The following is a 22,496-nucleotide window of genomic DNA, read 5'->3' as shown; positions in this document are numbered from 1 at the left end:
GCCGTGCTCTATCCACGCTAGCACCTTGCCTCTACCACCATGGGCCCTTCTCTTACTGAGTAGCCTCCTGTGTAGCACCTTGTCAAAGGCCTCCTTGGTCTAACTTGTTCGTTACTTCCTCAAACAATTCCTGTAGATTTGTCAGGCATGACCTCCCCTTGATGAAACCATGCTGACTTTGCCCTATTTTACCATACACATCCAAGTACTCAGCAATCTCATCCTTCACAATGGCTTCCAGGATCTCACCCACAACCATGGGTAGGCTGATCAGTCTGTAGTTTTCCATCTTTTGCCTTATTCCTTTTTTAATCAGTGATGTCACATTCGTGATTTTCTAATCCTCTGGGACCCTTCCTGATGCTAGCGATTCCTGAAAGATAACCATGAACGCCTCCACTATCTCTTCAAGTATCTCCCTTAAAACTCTGGGATGTAATCCATCTGGTCCAGGTGATTTATCCAACTTCAGGCCATTCAGTTTTTCTAGCACCTTCTCCTTGGTGATGGCCACCATACTTAGCTGTGCCCCCTCACTCTCTTGAAAAATCCATGGGACTTCCTGAAAATATTATTGGGTGGCACAGAGGTTCAGTGGTTAGCACTGCTGCTTCACGGCGCCAGGAACCCAGGTTCAATTTCAGCTTTGGGTAACTGTGGAGTTTGCACGTTCTCCCTGTATCCACGTGGGTTTCCTCCCACAGTCCAAACATGTACACGTTAGGTAAATTAGCATCTGCACTCCACACGTTCTCCTAGGTTAGGTAGATTAGCCATGCTAAATTGTCCATATTGTTCAGGGATGTGTAGTTGGATTAGCCATTGTAAATGTGGGGTCATGAACATACATTTGGGGGCTGAGTATGGGTGGAATGTTCAGAGGGCTGGTGCAGGCTCAATGGGCTGAATGGCCTCCTTTCATGAATTACCACAGGAAATGACAAGACCAATCCAAAGAAATCCAAACATATAAATAGAAAGCAGGAATCATGTACAGTGCTTCACCTAAGGCCCACTGAAGATGTTACCTAGTAGGGTGACGAAACGTCTGGAAATGAAACTTGCAGCTCAGAGAGCAAACCTACATCCAGAACCTCAACCTGAGCTACAAATCTTCTCAAACCTCGCTATGGTCTCCTTCCACAATGCAGGGAGTCTATGTCTATGACCATTGTTGTTGGGGGGGGGTGGGCCTCACAAAACGCAATTGTGCTAATTAGAGGTGGGATGTGAGGATGCAAAGGAGATAACAATTGTGAAGTGGGGTCAATATATAAGGAGGGGAGAAAGTATAGCACATGGAAGGGAAAAGGATGGTGGAGGTGGGATCATTAACAGGTAGCCATACCATCTTTCACAGGGAGACAGTGAACTGAATTGAATTTATTGTCACGTGTATCAAGGCACAGTGAAAAGCTTTATCTTGCAAGAAATACAGGCAGATCACAGAGTTAAATAGCATTGATAAGTAAATAATAGGTAAACAGTGGCAAAAACAAAAACACAGGTACAGGCGAATGTTAAGAGTTTGTGAGTCCATTCAGTATTCTAACAACAGTAGGGTAGAAACTGTTTTGAAACCGGCTGGTGCGTGTGTTCAGGCTTCTGTTCCTTCTCCCCAATGGTAGAGGTTGTAGAAAAACATTGCCAGGGTGGGATGGATCTTTGAGAATGCTGGCAGCCTTTCCTTACAGCGGGCCTGGTAGATGGATTCTATAGCTGGGAGGTTGGCCTTTGTGATTGTCCAGGCCGAGTTCACCACTCTCTGTCACCATCTCCGATCTTGAATGGTACCGTTGCCATACCAGGTAGTGATCCATCCAGACAGAATGCTCTCAATGGCACACCTATAAAAGGTGGCAAGGGTATTCACCGTCATGGCAAATTTCCTCAACTGCCTGAGGAAGAAGAGACATTGTTGGGCCTTTGTAACCAGTGCGTCCACAGGTAGAATACAAGAAAGCTTGCTGTGATGACCACTCCCAGGAGCTTGACACTCTCCACTCGTTCCACCTCTGTGCTGTTTATGCATAGGGGGACATGAGTAACATCTCACCGAAAGTCAATAATAAGTTCCTTGGTTTTGCCGGCATTGAGAGCTAGGTTGTTCTCGCACTACTATTTCTAGCATGTTGACTCAATATGGAGATGCAGTGTTAAATAGATGGGTTCCTTGGGAACATGAGGAAGTTCAAAGCTGATGGAGTTAACGGGGTGGGCTACCAAGAAAGGAAGATGTACGTTTAGGGCTGAACAAGAGTAAGAGGTTGAATTTGAGATTCTCTGCATAAAACAGAACAATTATTTCTTCCCATCATGATGCAAATAACAAATGCACAATGGAATTGAAAATGGGTGCCACCACACCTCTGAAACAAGCAAGGTAAGTACTTTGTTCTTTGAGGGTGGGAACTTCATGTTTGAGCAATGTGAGGCCAATCAAAGACCAACAGTATTGCATTGAGACCCAAACAGTATTGCAAACTGTAAAGATTTACCCTTGATGCAATCACTTTCCATGTTCTCCTGTACATGGTGCAGGAGGCTGCACGTTTCACACCTTGGAATATAAATTTCTCATGTAGCCCAATGATCACTAAGCTCTGCTCCTTCATTCTGTAGTTGCAGCAAAGCAGACATTTGCTCCCATAGCCGATGATTGGAAGTGAACATTGATTGATTGATTGGTTTACTGTTGTCACATTTGCTGAGATACAGTAAAAAGTGTCATTTTGTACGCTATGCAGGAAGATCGTACCATACAAAGTGCATCAGGGTAGTAGGACAGCGTGCAGAATACAGTGTTACAGCTACAGAGAAGGTGCAAGGGAGAGATCAGAATTAAAAATTGAGAGGTCCGTTCAAAAGTCTGATAACAGCGGGGAAAAACCTGTTCTTGCATCTGTTGGTACATTTTCAAACTTTTGTATCTTCTGTCCGATGGACGAGGGTTGGAGAGAGTACACCTAGGATGGGAGAGGTCCTTGATGATGTTGGCTGCTTTCCCAAGGCTGAGGGAAATGTAGACGGAGTCGATGGAAGGAAGGCTGCTTTGTGTGGTGGACTGGGCTGTGTTCACAATTCTGTGTAATTTCTTTCGGTCTTGGTCAGGGCAATTGCCAAATCAATCTGTGATGCATCCGATTCAGATGCTTTCTCGTGCATCTGTAAAAATTGTTAAGAGTCATTGTGGACATGCTGAATTTCCTTAGCCTTCTGAGGAAGTAGAGGTGTGGATGTGCTTTCCTGAGTGTAGTGCCACTTGTGGACAGACCAGGATAGAGTGATGGTGATGTTTACTACGAGGAACTTGAAGCTGTCAACCACCAATGATACAGATAAGTGTGTTTCCACAACTCCACTTCCTGAAATCAATGAGCAACTCCTTTGTTTTGCTGGCATGGAGAGAGCAATTGTTGTCTTTACACCATGCCACTAAGCTGTTTATCTCTCTCCTCTACTCTGTCTCATTGTTAGAGACCCGACCCACTACAATCATCAGCACATTTGTAAATGGAGTTAGTGCTGAATTTAGACACACAGTAGGGAATGTATAAGGAGTATACTAAGGGGCTGAACACACAGCCCTGCGGGGCACTGGTGTTGAAGATTATTATAGAAAATTACTGATTGCGGTCTGCATGTGCTCATCTAAATTGCTTTTAAGGCTCTTGAAGTCCTCTGTTTCTACCCTCTACCCTATCCAAGATGGTGCTAGTGACCGGGTAGGCAGGGTTCTGGCACCTGAGCACATCTGCAGCCCGGCACAAGGCCAGCTGTATCCTTCTTTTTCCCTTTCTTTCTTTTTCATTTCAACTTCATCTTTTACTTCTTTTCAGCACAACGGTGAAAGCAGGCAGCATTGGTGGGATCAGGCAGTCCCGGGGCAGCATTGGTGGGATCAGGCAGTCCCGGGACAGCATTGGTGGGATCAGGCAGTCCCAGGGCAGCATTGGTGGGATTAGGCAGTCCCGGGGCAGCATTGGTGGGATCAGGCAGTCCCGGGGCAGCATTGGTGGGATCAGGCAGTCCCGGGGCAGCATTGGTGGGATCAGGCAGTCCCGGGGCAGCATTGGTGGGATCAGGCAGTCCCGGGGCAGCATTGGTGGGATCAGGCAGTCCCGGGGCAACATTGGTGGAATCAGGCAGTCCCAGGGCAGCTAGAGGGAGACCAGCCATCCCGGGACAGTGAGAGAGGGAGGAGGCAGTCCCGGGGCAGTGAGAGAAGGAGCAGGCAATACCGGGGCAGTGAGGGGGAACAGGCAGTCCTGGGGCAGTGAGAGAGGGAGCAGGCAATCCCTGGGGCAGTGAGAGAGAGAGCAGGCAGACACAGGGGCAGTGAGAGAGGGAGCAGGTAGTCCCTGGGGAGTGAGAGAGAGAGAGCAGGTAGTCCCGGGGCAGTGAGAGAGGGAGTAGGCAGTCCCTGGTGAGTGAGAGAGGGAGCAGGCCATCCCAGGGCAGTGAGAGAGGGTGCAGGCAGTCCCTGGGAGTGAGAAAGGGAGCAGGCAGACACAGGGGCAGTGAGAGAGGGAGCGGGTAGTCCCTGGGGAGTAAGAGAGAGAGCAGGCAGTCCCGGGGCAGTGAGAGAGGGAGCAGACAGTCGCTGGGGAATGAGAGAGGGAGCAGGCAGTCCTGGGGCAGTGAGAGAGGGAGCAGGCAGTCGTTGGGGAATGAAAGAGAGAGCAGGCAGTCCCGGGGGAGTGAGAGAGGGAGCAGGCCGCCCCGGGCAGGGAGAGAGGGAGCAGGCAGTCCCAGGGCAGTGAGAGAGGGAGCAGGCAGTCCCGGGGGCAGTGAGAGAGAGAGAGCAGGCAGTCCCGGGGGCAGTGAGAGAGAGAGCAGGCAGTCCCTGGGGAGTGAGAGAGAGAGAGCAGGCAGTCCCGGGGCAGTGAGAGAGGGAGCTGGCAGTCCCTGGGGAGTGAGAGAGAGAGAGCAGGCAGTCCCTGGGGAGTGAGAGAGAGAGAGCAGGCAGTCCCGGGGCAGTGAGAGAGGGAGCTGGCAGTCCCTGGGGAGTGAGAGAGAGAGAGCAGGCAGTCCCGGGGCAGTGAGAGAGGGAGCTGGCAGTCCCTGGGGAGTGAGAGAGAGAGAGCAGGCAGTCCCTGGGGAGTGAGAGAGAGAGAGCAGGCAGTCCCAGGGCAGTGAGCGAGGGAGCTGGCAGTCCCGGGGGCAGTGAGAGTGGGAGCATTATTCCCAGGAGGAGTAAGATGGAGAGGAGACAGTCCCGAGGCAGTGAGAGAGAGAGAGAGAGCAGACAGTCCCGGGGCAGTGAGAGAGAGATAGAGAGAGAGAGCAGACAGTCCCGGGGCAGTGTGAGAGAGAGAGAGAGAGAGAGCAGATAGTCCCGGGGCAGTGAGAGAGGGAGCAAGCAGTCCTGGGGTAACAGCAGAGGCAAAGTCGAGCTTGAAGCAGGGTGGTCAAGCCCTTGCGAGGAGTGTGAGTCCTGCATGGCTCGGTGTTTATGCACTGTGGTCTTTAACTGCTACCTGCGTTTCTTTGTTTTTCTCTTTTTTAAATAAGAAGGACTGTAATTTTTAACTTACAGTTTTCAAGTTTTTTTTGGCCTCAGCTGCTTTCTGTGGCAGAAAATTCCACAGGCATACCACTCTCTGAGTTAAGAAATTTTTCATCTCAGTCCTGAATGCTGTGCCCCGTATCCTTGAACTGTGACACCTGGTTCTGGGCTCTCCCGTCTTTGGGAACATTCTTCATACATGTCTAGTCCTGTTACATTTTAATAGGTTTCTGAGATTCTACACCCCTTTCCCTCGATTCTTCGAAATACCAGTGAATAAAGATCTAACCGATCCAATGTTTCACCATATGTTAGTGCCACCATCGCAGGAATCCCAGGATGGCAAACCTTCTTTATAGACACTTAATGACCAGAACGTCCTTCCTCAGATGAGATCTAAAGTGGACACACTACTCCTGATATGGTCTGACCTCAAAAAGACATCCTTGCTTTGTACTCAAATTCCCTTTTTCTGAAGGGAATTACATTTACCGTTTCAATCCCCACATGCTGTTTTCAGCAACAGGTGTACAAGGTCACAGAGGTCTCGTTCCGCATTATTCTGCATCTGATTTGCATTTACTCACTTGTCCAAATGATACCAAAGCATCTTCCTCACAGTATATCCTCCGACCAAGCTTTGTGTTATCTGCAAACTTTGAGATATTACAATTAGTTCCCTCACCTAAATCATGAATAAATATTGTGAATTGTTTCCTGTCTGCCAACCAGTTCTCCACTCATTTCTGTACATGATCTCCATGTGCATTAATCTTGCATGCTCATCTCTTATGTGAAATCTTATCAAAAGCTTTCTGAAAATCTAAGTAAATCACACCTATTGACTACTCTTTATCCATGCTACTCGTTATATTGTCAGAAAATTCCCATAGATTTGTTAAGCACAAATTCCTCTTTTTAAGTCCATGCTGACTCTGTCTCATTCTGTTGCAATCTTCCAGTTCAAAAGTGCAAATGGTGGATTTGTTAATTTTGAGCAATCAAGGGTTCCGCAAAGAACTCAGTTATGCTGAGTTCCCTTGAAATACTTCTTCCAATCTGCTCATTCTTTCTGAGTCTCGAATTCTCACATTTCCATTGTCTGTTTGCAAACCCTTGGTATTTCAAGAGTCGTTACATTCCTGGGCAACTCGTAGGAGAGACAAGAATCCAATGCCAAGGCCTCAGTGAAGGGACGACCCTTCTGAACTGACTTGAGAAACAAGTTCTTCAATCAGAATCATAGCATCCCTACAGTGTGGAAACAGGCCATTCAGTCCATTGAGTTCATTCTGACCCTCCAAACAGCATCCCACCCAGACCCCGTCCCTGCCCTATCCCTGTGACTCTGCTTTTCCTATAGCTAATCCACCTAGCCTGCGCATCCCTGGACACTATGGGCAATTTAGCATACCCAATCCACCCAACCTGCACATTTGTGACTGTGGGAGGAAGCCAGAGCACCAGGAGGAAACCGACACTGACATGGGTAGATAGGCAACGGTGGAGTTTGCACAAAGAGTGGAATCAAATCCAGGTCCCTCGAGCTATGAGGCAGCAGTGCTAATCACTGAGCCACAATGCAGCCCAAGAGGGTGGTGAATCTGTGGAACCCATTGCTGCAGCAGGCTGGTGAGGCAAAGTCATTATGTGTATTTAGCGAGTTAGATAGGTTCTTGATTATAGAATCATAGAGATGTACAGCATGGAGACAGACCCTTTGGTCCAACCCGTCCATGCTGACCACATATCCTAACCTAATCTAGTTCCATTTGCCAGCATTTTGGCCCATATCGCTCCAACCCCTTCCTACTCATGAACCCAACCAGATGCCTTTTAAATGTTGCAATTTTATCAGCCTCTGCCACTTCTTCTGGTAATTCAATTAGTAAGGGTGGCAGGTGAGCGGGGTTGAGAAGCATATCCGTCATGATTGAATGGGAGAGCAGACTGGATGGGCTGAATGGCCTAATCCTGCTCCTGTGTTTTATGTCAGGAGTTTCTAAAATGTCCCCTGCTCTTGTTTCCTTGAGAGTAACAACCTTGTGCCAACAGGAGGCGCTGCTGCTGCTGCAGTCCTGGAGACAATGGGAGAGTCACGCGCACGGGGAGAGCGCGAGCCCGCACGTCGGAAGTGCGTTGCCGTTACGGGGGCGGGTCTGTCGGAAGTGACGGAGGAGCGTTTCGGCGAGCCGCTCGGAGGCGGAAGTGGGGTCGTGTGTCGCTTAAAAAAAGAACCCAGTGAGTTCGGAGCCGGGGGCGGCCTCGGCGTTTCCTGTGGTACCTCCCGCTCAGCGTGAGCCAGCGCAAGGACGGGGAGAGGGCAGATGGCGGCCAACAGTAACAACCTGCAGGTAATCACAGCCAAGGAGGAGGGAGGGAGCGGTGCCCTCCCTCTGGGGCTCTCTGAACCAGCCGCTCCTTGTCCTGGGGCCAGGAACCTGACAAGAGGGAGAGGACCGTGGGCGGTCAGAACAGGGGATGGGAGGGGGATACGGCTAGAGCCTCTAGTCTTTCCCCACCTCCCACCCTCCCCTTACCCCACCTCCACTCCACCCCCCCCCTTTACCTCCCACCCCCCCTTGCCTCCCCCCCACACCACCCCCCCTTACCTCCCTCCCCCCCCCACACCAACCCCCCTTACCTCCCTCCCCCCCCACACCAACCCCCCTTACCTCCCTCCCCCCCCCACACCAACCCCCCTTACCTCCCTCCCCCCCCCACACCACCCCCCCTTACCTCCCTCCCCCCCTTACCTCCCTCCCCCCCCCCACACCACCCCCCCTTACCTCCCTCCCCCCCACACCACCCCCCCTTACCTCCCTCCCCCCCACACCACCCCCCCTTACCTCCCTCCCCCCACCACACCACCCCCCCTTACCTCCCTCCCCCCCACACCACCCCCCCTTACCTCCCTCCCCCCCACACCACCCTCCTCCCCCCCACACCACCCTCCCCCCCCCCCCCCACACCACCCCCCTTACCTCCCTCCCCCCACCACACCACCCCCCCTTACCTCCCTCCCCCCACCACACCACCCCCCCTTACCTCCCTCCCCCCACCACACCACCCCCCCTTACCTCCCTCCCCCCACCACACCACCCCCCCTTACCTCCCTCCCCCCACCACACCACCCCCCCTTACCTCCCTCCCCCCACCACACCACCCCCCCACACCACCCTCCCCCCACCACACCACCCCCCCACACCACCCTCCCCCCCCCACACCACCCTCCCCCCCCCACACCACCCTCCCCCCCCCCACACCACCCTCCCCCCCCCCCACACCACCCTCCCCCCCCCCCCCCACACCACCCTCCCCCCCCCCCACACCACCCCCCTTACCTCCCTCCCCCACACCACCCCCCTTACCTCCCTCCCCCCCCACACCACCCCCCCTTACCTCCCTCCCCCCCCACACCACCCCCCCTTACCTCCCTCCCCCCCCCCACACCACCCCCCCCACACCACCCCCCCTTACCTCCCTCCCCCCCCACACCACCCCCCCTTACCTCCCTCCCCCCCCACACCACCCCCCCTTACCTCCCTCCCCCCCCACACCACCCCCCCTTACCTCCCTCCCCCCCCACACCACCCCCCCTTACCTCCCTCCCCCCCCACACCACCCCCCCTTACCTCCCTCCCCCCCCACACCACCCCCCCTTACCTCCCTCCCCCCCCACACCACCCCCCCTTACCTCCCTCCCCCCCCACACCACCCCCCCTTACCTCCCTCCCCCCCCCACACCACCCCCCCTTACCTCCCTCCCCCCCCCACACCACCCCCCCTTACCTCCCTCCCCCCCCCCCACACCACCCCCCCTTACCTCCCTCCCCCCCCCACACCACCCCCCCTTACCTCCCTCCCCCCCCCACACCACCCCCCCTTACCTCCCTCCCCCCCCCACACCACCCCCCCTTACCTCCCTCCCCCCCCACACCACCCCCCCTTACCTCCCTCCCCCCCCCACACCACCCCCCCTTACCTCCCTCCCCCCCCCCACACCACCCCCCCTTACCTCCCTCCCCCCCCCCACACCACCCCCCCTTACCTCCCTCCCCCCCCCCACACCACCCCCCCTTACCTCCCTCCCCCCCCACACCACCCCCCCTTACCTCCCTCCCCCCCCACACCCCCCTTACCTCCCTCCCCCCCCCACACCACCACCCCTTACCTCCCTCTCCCCCCCCCACACCACCCCCCCTTACCCCCCCCACACCACCCCCCCCCACACCCCCCCCTTACCCCCCCCACACCACCCCCCCTTACCCCCCCCCCCCACACCACCCCCCCCTACCCCCCCCCCCCACACCACCCCCCCCCACACACCCCCTTACCTCCCCCCCCCCCTCCCACACCACCCCCCCTTACTTCCCTCCCCCCCCCCCCCCCAACCCCCCTTACCTCCCCCCCCACACCTTACCCACCTACCCCCACATGATGTGACTGTTAAAGGGCAGCAGCAGCAGGAATGTGCACAGCAGAAACCACCAGCCCCTCCTTTAAATCTCTGACTAAACGCTCACCGGTAGAGCTTGTATCATACATTCACTCTCCAGTCGATTGGGTGGGTGTGCAGCATCTCCCTGATAAGGACTACGCTGCTGCTGCCTACTTTCCATCTTAGCCTTTCACATTGGGACTGGGAGAGAAAACATCTTTTAAAAGAGGACATCGTTTGGGGGGGAGGAATAAAAAAACACAAATGTGACTTGGGAGAGAGTCTCCACTTATTTGCAGAACTGAGACAGTCAGTATTTAGTTCAAAATCACACAACATCAGATTATAGTCCAACAGGTTTAATCGGAAGCTCTAGCTTTTGGAGCGCTGCCCCTTCAATTAAACCTGTTGGACTATAACTTGGTGTTGTGTGATTTTTAACTTTGTACACTCCAGTCCAACAGTGGCAACTTAGAATCATGAATGTTTAGTTCAAGTGCGAATAATCCCTAGTGTGAAGTAAAGCTATTTTAGGTGTGAATGGGGCTAATTCATAAATGTGACTTTTTAAAAATTGCTTAGTAATGTAAAAACAAATTAGGTGTCATACAATGGAATGCTTTCAACGATTGCAAACTCTTCACAACAGACTAATCGTTTTTTCAGCCCAATGCTTTGCTCACGTGAGTTCTCCCACCCCCCCAAATCCAAATCCTTTATCACTTTTGTTTATTCTACTTCCTCTTACTTTGTGGTTTGTAGTTTTCCTTAATTAGTCCTTGTTCCACATTCTAACTGCTCACTATTGATGTTCTTATCACTTTCTGGATAATGTTTTTCTTAAATTCCTTATGATTTGTTCATGGCTATTTTGTATTTGTGCCATCGCACTGCTGTTGCCAAAAGGTTGAGGCATAACCTCTTCTAACCTATCGATCCCTTTCATGGCCTCTGTCAGTTGTTTTTCAGTCTAGAGAAAAGAATCTTCAACCTGTGCAATGTTTATTGAAACCACATCACCAAAACATTGCAAATTTATGACCGGAAGAGGCCAGTTGGCCCGTGTCTGTGCTGATGAAATGTGATCTCATTATTCCTTGTGATATAGTCTGCTTTTATCTGATTACTTTTTAAAAATTGCTACTAATCCAATATACCTCTCTCCCTTAAGGTGTATAGCCTCCCAGTTTCACAGGTTCCACCATCTGGAAATGTTTATCATAGGAAAGGAAGTCAATTATCCTATTATTCCCTCTTGCATGATCATAGAATCCCTACAGTGTAGAAACAGGCCCGCTGACCCTCCAAAGAGTAACTCACCCAGACCCATTCCCCTCCCCTAATACTCTACATTTTACCCCTGACTAATGCACCTAACCTACACATCCCTGATTACTATGGGTAATTTAGAATGGCGAATTCACCTAACCTGCACATCTTTGGATTGTGGGAGGAAACTAGAGCACCTGGAGGAAACTAATGCAGACACTGGGAGAATGTGCAAACTCCACACAGTCGCCTGAGGCTGGAATTGAACCCAGGTCCCTGTGTAGTGAGGCAGCAGTGCTATCCACTGAGCCCACCGTGCCACTCCCATTCTTCTCATGTATTGCTGAAAATTTTCCATAAATATTTATCCAAGTTTCTTTTGAAAATTGCCATATAATCTTACACCAGCTTTTCAGGCAGTACAATTTGGATCCTGTTCAGATGAATGTAAATGATTCTAGTTGATATTCACTTCTAAGTTAAATCATTACAGTTGCTGTCTATTGGAAATCCCATGTGGAAAATCGTGGCCATATCTGCTTAAAAAAACACTTCAAAACACTTCTCATTGGTAGTGAAATATTTTGGGATGACCTGAAAGTTTCCACTATAATAAATGGAAGTATATTCTTATTTAGCTACTTATCCAGTTCAACTGTTACAATTAACTGACGCAAACTTGTTTTTTCAGCAGACCCCTTATTTGAACGTAGTGAACAAATGTATCTTCTATGCTCATCACATTGAATATTATTATTAAGATGAAAATTCCAGTTCCTTGTTTAGAACTTTGGTTTGCCACCTGTTTGGCAATTAATATTTCATGTGAAGGGTGAAATGTGTAATAAAGATGTATCAAATATTACGCAAATAAAAATGATTGACATATGGGTGCCACAGTGTTAGCACTGCTGCCTCAGCAGCAGGGATCTGGGTTTGATTCCAGCCTCTGATGACTGTCTGGAGTCTGCACGTTCTGCCCGTGTGTGTGTGTGTGTGTGTGTGTGTGTGTGTGTGTGTGTGTGTTCCTGCAGGATGTTCCGGTTTCCTTCCACAGTCCAGAGATGTGCGGGTTAGGTGCACCGGCGGTGCTACGTTGACCATGGTATTCAGGAATATGTAGGCCTGGTGGTTTAGCCATGGTAAATGTGGGATTATGGGGTTAAATTGGTGGGATGATCTTCAGAGAGTTGGTGCAGACTCGATGGACCAAATGTAGGGATTCTACATTGTGTAATTTAGTTATTGACTGCTTAACATGTTCGATCACATTGGAACAACAATCAAAGGCAATCAGCATTTTGCTGTATGAATCTGAGTTTCCAGCTAAAACTGATATTTTGAATAGCTTTGGTCACTGATACTCGAGAGAGAGAGAGAGAGAGACATTCCACTACCGGAGATTCTGCAACTGAGAATGACGTTATGTTGGACTATTGAAAAAAGTAATCTTTTAATCAGGAAAGGTGACAGTGGAGGCTTTCAAGAATATATATATAATAAAAATATTACATTGAATGAAACCACTTATGGTGAAGCAAAATTGGTATTCAAAGTTAGGCATGTCAACACAAACTTCATATGTGAGCAATACATTTAACATTGGAAGTCCAGGTAGATAGTAAAGGTTATGAATTGAGTGCAAATCTATATTTTTGTTAGGACTTGGCCATCTCATTCATGTTTTCATGTTTTAATCCTTAGGAGCCACTTCAGGTTGCCCTTTCTTTTATTTAGGTAAGAAAGAGGATAGGTTAGATTCATTTCTGGCTCTATTCATTCCCTCTTTAGATAATCCTTTAATACCAATGTTCAGGGATAACATTAATGGTTTCTCCTGTATGGTAATCAGAAGTGATCTCTTTTGTGTTTTTTTTTCTTTAAAATTCTTAACTAAATGTCCAGTCTTGTTTAGTGATTCCTACTGAGGATAGGATCCACGTAATAAATCACTATCCTTCAAACTGAAGTCCAGCCAGAAGTGTTCTCTTTGCAATCCCAAGACTTTCTGGATTAACATAATATGGCACCCCCAAAGGTCAAAGCACCGAGTGCTCAATTCTGGAAGTGGCCTTTCCTGACACCGCGGAAAATATATTTTGTACAAACCCAAAAATGTAGCGTGTTCAGAAAGGTTGCTCAAATGCTGGTGCTTCATAATTTGCCTGTGTTCTTTCTTGAGTACACAGTCGAATGCTGCACCAAAGGAGTTTGGGTGTCATGCTGAAAGGAATAACCAAGATAGTTAAAATAACTAACTTCATGAAATTGTGACTAAGGCTAATCAGCCAAGATAAAGTCTGAATATGGTGATGATTACTTATTGTTCTCTTTATAGAAAGGTATAGATCTTGCAAGCAAAGCAGCTCAAGAAGATAAAGCAGGAAACTATGAAGAAGCCCTACGGTTGTACCAATGTGCAGTGCAGTACTTTTTACATGTTGTTAAATGTAAGCAATTTAAGAGGTTCTGTTTGTTACATTTGCAGCAAATTTTATTTAATTGTTTTTCTAATAGCATGTCTGCAAAGCTCCGAAACAGTAAAATATTTTTTAAAAAATGCTTAAAGTTATCTTAATTTTCAAGAATAGTTGTTGGGCCATTATGTACATTGTATATGGGTACTACTTGTTTTAAGTCACAATTTGCTTTGTATAAAGATCTTTCATTGGATGGACAATGTGAATTTCAAAATAATGTATTTAGAATTTACTTTGAAGAAACAAAGATGCAATTTGGAGCAGTTACTTTGTTCTTTAATCATTAATTCTCCATTTACCTATACACGACTGTTGCCATCTGAAAATGAGTTTGCCTGGTTTTGCTATAACCATTGTTGAGGAAGGCCCACTTTTTGAACAGGTCAAAGTGGCACCTGACTTTGTCTAAGCACCCAACTAATAGATCCAACACCCTTACCGTCAGGTCATAGTCAACCATATAACCTTTGCTTTGCTTTGAAAGCTGGTGATGTGAGCAATCATTTTCTTTAATGTTAAACTGCCTTAATTTGGAGGGTGATTTTAAATAATGTGACTAAGGTGCTTTATTAGAAAGAGGCTGGATTATTTATGAAAGGGAAGTGAGTTAGAGTAAGAGATAAAAGCATGGAGGATCATTTCAGAAATAGCAGTGACAATGAAGTCAGATTTAATTTTGATTCAGAAATACATAAGTCTAAAGTGCCTGACTGCAAATAGGCACTTATGAGTAAAGAGCTAAAGTTAGTTAGTACAACAAGAACAACAGTCATGGGAAATATTTTCTGAATGGTCAGTTGAGTTCAGGAGGAGCATATTCTGCTAACAAATAAGAACTTGCTAGCCAACAGTGAAATACTGTACATAACTAAAGAGCAGGTGCAACAAATGAAAAATTAACACCCGCGAGATTACTGTTGACTAGAAACTTTGAACTGATCCAGTCATGTAAATACAGTGCCAACAAGAGCAGGTCACACTTTGAATTCTGTCCACAAGTACATGGCACAGGTCAAGAATGTAATGGAATATTCACTTTTTCCCAAATCAGTGCACCTCCAACAACACTGAGAAATTGAACATCATCTTGGACAAAGCAACCATTTTGTTGGGATGTCATCTATCACCTGAAGTTTTCACTCCCTCTACCATAGGTGCCCAGTGGCAGCAGTACGTACCATATGTAAGCTGCATTGCAGAGACCCATTGTCTCCTTCAGAAACATCTTTGAAAGCATGATCATCACTATCTCAAAACTGGGAATTTATCATCATTCCTTCACTGTTGTTGGAGTATAACTGTGGTGTTCCCTTCCTAACATTCATCTGGGTGTATGTACACCACATAGACTGCAGTGGTTCAAGAAGGAGGCTCATCAGTATTTTCTGGAGGGCAAGATGAACAACAAATGTCAATCTTGTCAGGAACACTGATCCCATGAAAGACTTTTTTTTTAAAAAAAGCTGACATTGAGTATTCAGTCAAAAAAAAGGATGAAGTGTAGAAGTTAGGAAAGTAAAGAAGAGCTATAAAATTAATTGATCAAGAAAGAAAAATGTTGAAGTACTGTACAGACAATATAATGACAGAATAGCGAAAGATAAACCCAAAGGAACTTGCAGCAAAATGGCAGAAATACTGCACAGTTACTTTGCCTATGTATTTACCAAGCAAAGTAACTGGGCCATTGCAAGAAGAGATAGTAGAGATATCAAACATTTAAATGAGAAAACTGGGGGATAATTCAAAAACCAATTAACTTTGAAGAAGATAAAATCCATAGATATATTGTGTCTGTGTATTAAAATCAGTTAAGATATAGACTGAGCCTTAGTAAAAGGAAGAGTGTCAGAGAATTCAATTCGTATATTTTCAAAAAGGACATGGAGCAAGTCAAAAGAATTATTAGATAATTAGTTTTATATACTAGGAAAAATTATGGAGGAATGGGTATCAGGATGGGCGGCAGATTCTCTTTCTCAAAATAAGAGGCTGTTATTAAGGGTAGTTACCCATTGGGGATCAATGCAAGGACCACAGTTGTTTGTAACTTAAATCAATTTAACTAAGGAAGTAAAAACTTACAGATTATATCAACTTTCCAGGGGTAGGGATATTGGGTTATTCATCATATTGTTAGTATGGAGGACATCTGACAAAATATAAAGACATGACTAAAACTTGTAAAATGGGTATGTAATAGGAAATTCATTTCGGTGATTCAGATTTTAAAGCCAATGAGATTGAAACTCTCAAATCTAGAAGAAAGTTACCTTCAAAATCTCCAGATCTCTGGTATGGGTTTCCAATTTCCTAGCAATAGTTTGAATCTAGTCTCTCCAGGCATTCAGCAACAGTGATTTAACCAGCCAATTACAGCTGGTCTGGACAGTAAACCAGGAAGTAAAATGCACCGATCTTCCTTTGTATTAGATTACACAGTGAATTGAACAATTTGAGTATGCACATGGAATCAAGAAGCTGAAATATAATAATTTCAAAATTTGTTTATATGTTTTGTCATAAAGTATTTTGAATTTTAGAGATCTTATGCCATTCCATAAATATAAAGTTGATTTTTCAACAGAAAATTTGAACTTCATAACATTAAAAATGCAGAAATACCTCAGCAATGTGCAAATTTTCTAGGACTTTATCACAAAGGTAGTAACTTAAAAGGGCAAGTTCTTATTGGTTCAGGTATTTCTAATTAATTGCAATCTGGGTGACTCAGCAGCATACTTTCTCTGGAAGTGTAGGCTTATTTATGGATTTCCACATTTACCTGTATAAGTGTGGCCTCTAGACAGTTTTCTTGGTTTCAGTGGAGTGATGATAGCAAAAGCTGACAGTTTCTTTGCCATTTCTACTGCAAAATCTGGATTGTAATGTATCATTGTGATGTACAAACATGAGTTGCTTTGTTTTGTAGAAAGGAATAAGGTGGCTGCATACTGTTAGAAAATTAAGAGGTCCTACACCAAATGGATATCAGAGTACAAGTACACATCACTAGCAACTTGCAATAAAATAAAAATGAGGGATGATTTCTAGAATCATTGAATTGAAAAGCTTGATAAATTAAAATTGTGTAGAACCTTGGTTAAATCAAACTTGCTGCATAATATGCAAATCTTGTCTGAAATATGATAAAAATGATAGAGGCACCGGAGTAGGTGCAAGACAGATACACAAGGATAATGTTGGAATTGAGAGAGTGGGAACAGATTCTCCATTTTATACCTTTTGAGAAAGGTTTGATAAGGTTGGTGTTCTCTCAGGCTGAGGTTTGATTTGAAAGATGCCGTTAAGAATTTGAAAGAGTTTGTCAGATTTTTAAAAGGTTGGCATTCATTTTTGAGAAATGAAAAGGTGAATATAAAGTGAAGATAGTTACTAATAATTCCTTTAGAAAATTCAGGCAAAACTTTTACTTGAAGTGTGGTTAGAACTTTTCATTTGCTCCTACATGGAATAATTAATGTGATTAGCTTGGTTGCTTTTGAGGAGAACCTGAATAATTATTTGAGGAAAAGTAGGGCTACATGTTGAAGAGATTTAGTTGAAGTTGAGTGACTCATGTGCAGTGTTCCTTTAGCTGCATTTATTTGGTTGCACAGCAGTTGGAAATTTTCTGGACAAAATGAAAGGTCATAAAAGCATTATTTCCTATAAGGTGTGGTCATATGACAATCTTAAAGAGGCCACACTGCAACCAGCTGTTGCGTTACAACAAACAGAATTCAGAGGGATCTTTGCTGTTGAGAACCATAAACATTGGCAGGATCATTTGGGTTGAAAGAACTATTTTTGCTATAGTTTCTGCGTAACTATGAACCTTCGATTTTGTAATGATTGGGGGCACTTTTTACTTGTGCTTCTTCATCTTACCTAATCCCAGTCTCACAAAGCATTTTTTTTGTAAATGGAGAGTGATAATTATTTAAATTTTCTTCAAGATTAATCAGGAGTGATGTTATTCTGCTTAGTGAACATTCTCCCATTCATAACAACGTATTGATTCAATCCTATCAACCTGTTCAGATAAATCTGTCATGGAAGTGGAGGAAGGAGACTTAATTGATGGTAGTAAAGCACATAATTTTGCTTTGTTTGTCATTAGTTGGAAATTAACATTACATTTGCTTGTTAGATGAAGCTCAAGGTGCTAAAGCAAAAGAGAGCCTTCGAGCGAAGTGTACAGAGTACCTGGATCGAGCTGAAAAACTGAAAGAGTATCTGCAAAAAAAGCAAAATGTCAAAAAGCCAATTGAAGAGTCAAACACTAGTGATGACAAAGGGTATGTATAAGAGTGACTGTTCTGAAATGTTTGTAACTGCACAAGATGCTCCAGAAAACCATAAAAGCGTGCAGAATAATAAGTTTTAAATTTTAAAAAAGTTCATTCATAGGCGGTTTCTGGCGAGGTCAGCATTTATTGCTCATCACTAATTGCCCAGAGGGCAGTTAAATGTCAGCCACATTGTTGAGTGTCTGGAATCGCATGTCGACCAGACCAGGCAACGATGGTAGCTTCCTTTTAGTGAAACAGATGGGTTTTTCTGACAGTTGACCATGGATTTATGGTCATCACATTATCTAGATTAAAAGTGCAGTGGTAATACCATACACATACAGACACCCCAATCGTTAACTGTTATGATAAGAAGAGACACCATTCTGTGCAACCATGGCCAGAAGTTCTCAATTTTAAACTCTGCCTGCCTGCTGCTAGTATTAAGGACATTGTTTGGAAAGGACTTTATGCTTTACTTTGACTTTTGAGTGTGATCCATGTTAAAACTACGACATAAATAAAACAAGGAATGGTGTTCTCCTGAAGGAGATATTTTTCAGGACGCACTGGCAGCACCACTGGGGAAAGTTGTGTTGGTGTGAACTCCACTTAAAAAGACCTAGTATACTGATCAGTTGAATGATTCGAGTTGTCAATAAGGTTTTAAATTACAGAAGTGTGGGATTGGGAGTTTTCAGGAAAGGGTAAATTTGAAAGCACTGAGAAATGTTGCTTACCGCAGAGTACTTTGAATAAATCAGAGGAAAGACAGGCAATTTATAAATTGTAATTGGCATTATTGACTTGGGTGACATCAGGAGTAAATATTAAAAAAAGGCTTTTCTAAAGCATGAAACATATACTAAAACAGATGAATTAATGGCACTGAGAGAAAAGAAGCTCCTCTGAGAGCTATTGGTATCATAGAATCCCTACAGTGTGGAAACAGGCCCTTCAGCCCAACAAGTCCAGACTGACCCTCGAAGAGTAACCCACTCTTATCCATTCCCCTACCCTATTACTTTACACTATCCATGACCAATGCACCTAACCTACACACTCCTGAACACTATGGGCAATTCAGCATGTCCAATTTACCTGACCTGCACATCTTGGGATTGTGGGAGAAAGCCAGAGTACCTGGAGCAAACCCACACAGACAGTCACCCAAGGCTGGAATTGAACCCAGGTCCCTGGCGCTGTGAGGCAGCAGTGCTAACTACTGAGCCACCGTGCCGCTGCCTGTTGTAGAGACATACTGCAGAATGAGTGACATGAAACCTACTAGGATCTTTGACTTTTAAAGGTGACGTGGAAGGGGTGCCTTCATCAGAAAAGGTGGGATACACAGTTGAGAAAAAAATCATAATTCAGAAATTCCAGAACTTCCAATCTCCAGATTGTTTAAACTTCTAGTGGAAAATTACCCAGCTCCTGGGGACCCCAAGTTACAGTTGACGACCTGATAGATATGTCAGTTAACAAAAACATTACCCACAAGAAAGTCGACAGAGTAAAGCTCCTGAATAATGATACAACCAAGCCCTGCATCCTATTGATGTCCCCTAGTACTTGAACCCCATACCAGACCCCTTGATTCCCCCCCACCCTCCAACTGCCCCAAGCAAGCAATCCTCCAAATATTTCAACTCTCCAATCCTGTTCCCCATGGACTTCTATCACTTGTAATCTCCCAAGATTTCCATTCAAAAGTTGTTTGTTACTTCCATAAGAGTGTAAATGATATGTGGAACTTGTTCAAGGGGCAACTATTGAGTGTCCTTGATAATTATGTACCTGTCAGGCAGGAAGGAAAGGGTCGTGCGAGGGAGCCGTGGTTTAATAAGGAATTGGAATCCCTTGTTAAATGGAAGAGGGCGGCCTATCTCAAGATGAGACGTGAAGGTTCAATTGGGGCGATTGAGAGTTATAGGGTAGCCAGGAAGGACCTGAAGAGAGAGCTAAAAGCAGCAAGGAGGGGGCATGAAAGGTCCTTAGTCGATAGGATTAGGGAAAACCCTAAGGCTTTCTATAGGTATGTTAGGAATAAAAGAATGACTAGGGTAGGAATAGGTCCAGTCAAGGATAGTAGGGGGAAGTTGCGTGTGGAGGCGGAAGAGATTGGGGAGACACTGAATGAATACTTTTCTTCAGTATTTACTCAGGAACAGGGCATTGTTGTCGATGAGAATACTGAGTCACAAATAAGTAGAATGGATGGCTTTGAGGTATGTAGAGAAGAGGTGTTGGAAATCCTGGAAAAGGTGAAAATAGATAAGTCCCCTGGGCCTGATGGCATTTATCCTAGGATTCTCTGGGAAGCAAGGGAGGAGATTGCAGAGCCATTGGCCTTGATTTTTATGTCCTCTTTGTCTACAGGAGTAGTCCCAGAAGACTGGAGGATAGCAAATGTGGTTCCCTTGTTCAAAAAGGGGAGTAGGGATAGCCCTAGTAACTATAGGCCGGTGAGTCTCACTTCTGTTGTGGGCAAAGTCTTAGAGAGAATTGTAAGGGATAGGATTTATGCACATCTGGATAGGAATAATGTGATCAGGGATAGTCAGCATGGTTTTGTGAAGGGCAAGTCGTGCCTCACAAACCTTATTGAATTCTTTGAAAAGGTGACGAAGGAGGTTGATGAGGGGAAAGCGGTAGATGTGGTATATATGGATTTTAGTAAGGCGTTTGATAAGGTTCCCCATGGTAGGCTACTGCAGAAAATACGGAGATATGGCATTGAGGGTAAGTTGGAGGTTTGGATTAGGAATTGGCTGGATGGAAGAAGACAGAGGGTAGTAGTTGATGGCAAAGTTTCTTCATGGAGTGCCGTCACTAGCGGTGTTCCGCAAGGATCTGTTTTGGGACCATTGCTGTTTGTCATTTTTATAAATGACCTGGAAGAGGGGTTAGAAGGTTGGGTGAGCAAGTTTGCGGATGATACGAAAGTCGGAGGAGTTGTTGACAGTGAGGAAGCATGTGGCAGGTTACAGCAGGATATAGAGAAGCTGCAGAGCTGGGCAGAAAGGTGGCAGATGGAATTCAATGTAGCTAAGTGCGAGGTGATTCACTTTGGGAAGAATAACAAAAAGATGGGGTACTGGGCTAATGGTCGGATACTTGGTAGTGTGGATGAGCAGAGGGATCTTGGTGTCCATGTACACAGATCTCTGAAAGTTGCCACCCAGGTAAATAGTGCGGTGAGGAAGGCATATGGCGTACTGGCTTTTATTGGTAGAGGAATTGAGTTCCGGAGTCCTGAGGTCATGATGCAGTTGTATAAGACTCTGGTACGGCCGCATCTGGAATATTGTGTGCAGTTTTGGTCGCCATACTATAGGAAGGATGTGGAGGCATTGGAACGGGTGCAGAGGAGGTTTACCAGGATGTTGCCTGGTATGGAAGGAAAATCGTATGAGGAAAGACTGAGGCACTTGGGGCTGTTTTCACTAGAGAAAAGAAGGTTTACGGGTGACTTGATTGAGGTGTACAAGATGATTAGGGGGTTAGATAGGGTCGACAGTATGAACCTTTTCCCGCGTATTGAGTCGGGTATTACAAGGGGGCATAGCTTTAAATTAAGGGGGGGTAGATATAGGACTGATGTTAGGGGTAGGTTCTTCACTCAGCGAGTCGTTAGTTCATGGAATGCCCTGCCAGTAACAGTGGTGGACTCTCCCTCTTTATGGGCATTTAAGAGGGCATTGGATAGGTATATGGAGGATAGTGGGTTAGTGTAGTTTAGGTGGGCTTGGATCGGCGCAACATCGAGGGCCCAAGGGCCTGTACTGCGCTGTATTCTTCTATGTTCTATGATTCAGGTGATAGATATCTATAGCACAGGAAAAGGTCCTTCAGCCCATTATGTCCATGCTGGTCAGAAACAACCACTTAACTATACTAATCACACTTTTCTAACATTTAACCCTTGGCTTATATGCCTGGACATTGCAAGTGCACATCTAAATACTACTTACAAGTTGAGGGTTTCTGCATCTACTACCCTTACAGGTAGTGAATTCCAGATTCCTGCCATGTTCTGGGTGAAAAGGTTTTTCTTTCATATCCCCTCTAAACCTAATGTCCCTTTCCATAAATCTGTGCCACTGGTCATTGATACCTCCATTAAGGAGAAACATTTCTTCCTGTCTACTCTGTTCAACACATCCGTCTGCCTAACCTCTCTTCTAAGCGGAAACTCTCCAATACAACAATATCCTGGTAAATCTCTTTTGCACCCTTTCCAGTACAATCACATCTCTCCTATAATGAGGATTGCAGAACAGCAAACAATATTCCAGCTGTGGCTTAACCAGTGTTTTATACAGTGCCAGCATAACCTCCCTGCTCTTAAACTCTACACCTTGGCTAATAAAGGCACATATGCCACCTTAACCACTTTGTTCACCAACCCTAATACCTTAAGGGGCTGGTATACATGCACACCAACCCCATCAAATTCTAGGTGGCTCCAGATTCTTTGTTCATGTATCCCTCACCTT

The 22,496-nt window shown here is 45.9% G+C and overlaps 1 protein-coding gene across 1 annotated transcript in view; it reads left to right on the top strand.

Moving 5' to 3' along the window:
• The first annotated feature begins 7,703 nt into the window (after positions 1–7,703).
• The window catches only part of LOC122549719 (vacuolar protein sorting-associated protein 4B-like), a 48,316-nt gene continuing 33,523 nt past the window's right edge, over positions 7,704–22,496 (top strand). Inside the window, exons 1-3 of the mRNA XM_043689616.2 lie at positions 7,704–7,863; positions 13,558–13,669; positions 17,853–18,000. Of these exons, the coding sequence (XP_043545551.1) occupies positions 7,837–7,863; positions 13,558–13,669; positions 17,853–18,000 (287 nt within the window). The 5' untranslated portion in view covers positions 7,704–7,836. The remainder of the gene's footprint in view (positions 7,864–13,557; positions 13,670–17,852; positions 18,001–22,496) is intronic.

Source organism: Chiloscyllium plagiosum, unplaced genomic scaffold (genome assembly GCF_037043375.1).
Source record: "Chiloscyllium plagiosum isolate Xiang-an unplaced genomic scaffold, Cpla_swu_hap1 HiC_scaffold_5, whole genome shotgun sequence".
Taxonomy (NCBI): Eukaryota; Metazoa; Chordata; class Chondrichthyes; order Orectolobiformes; family Hemiscylliidae; genus Chiloscyllium; species Chiloscyllium plagiosum.
The sequence above is the reverse complement of the archived record's forward strand: the minus strand, read 5'-3'. Positions and strand labels throughout refer to the sequence as shown.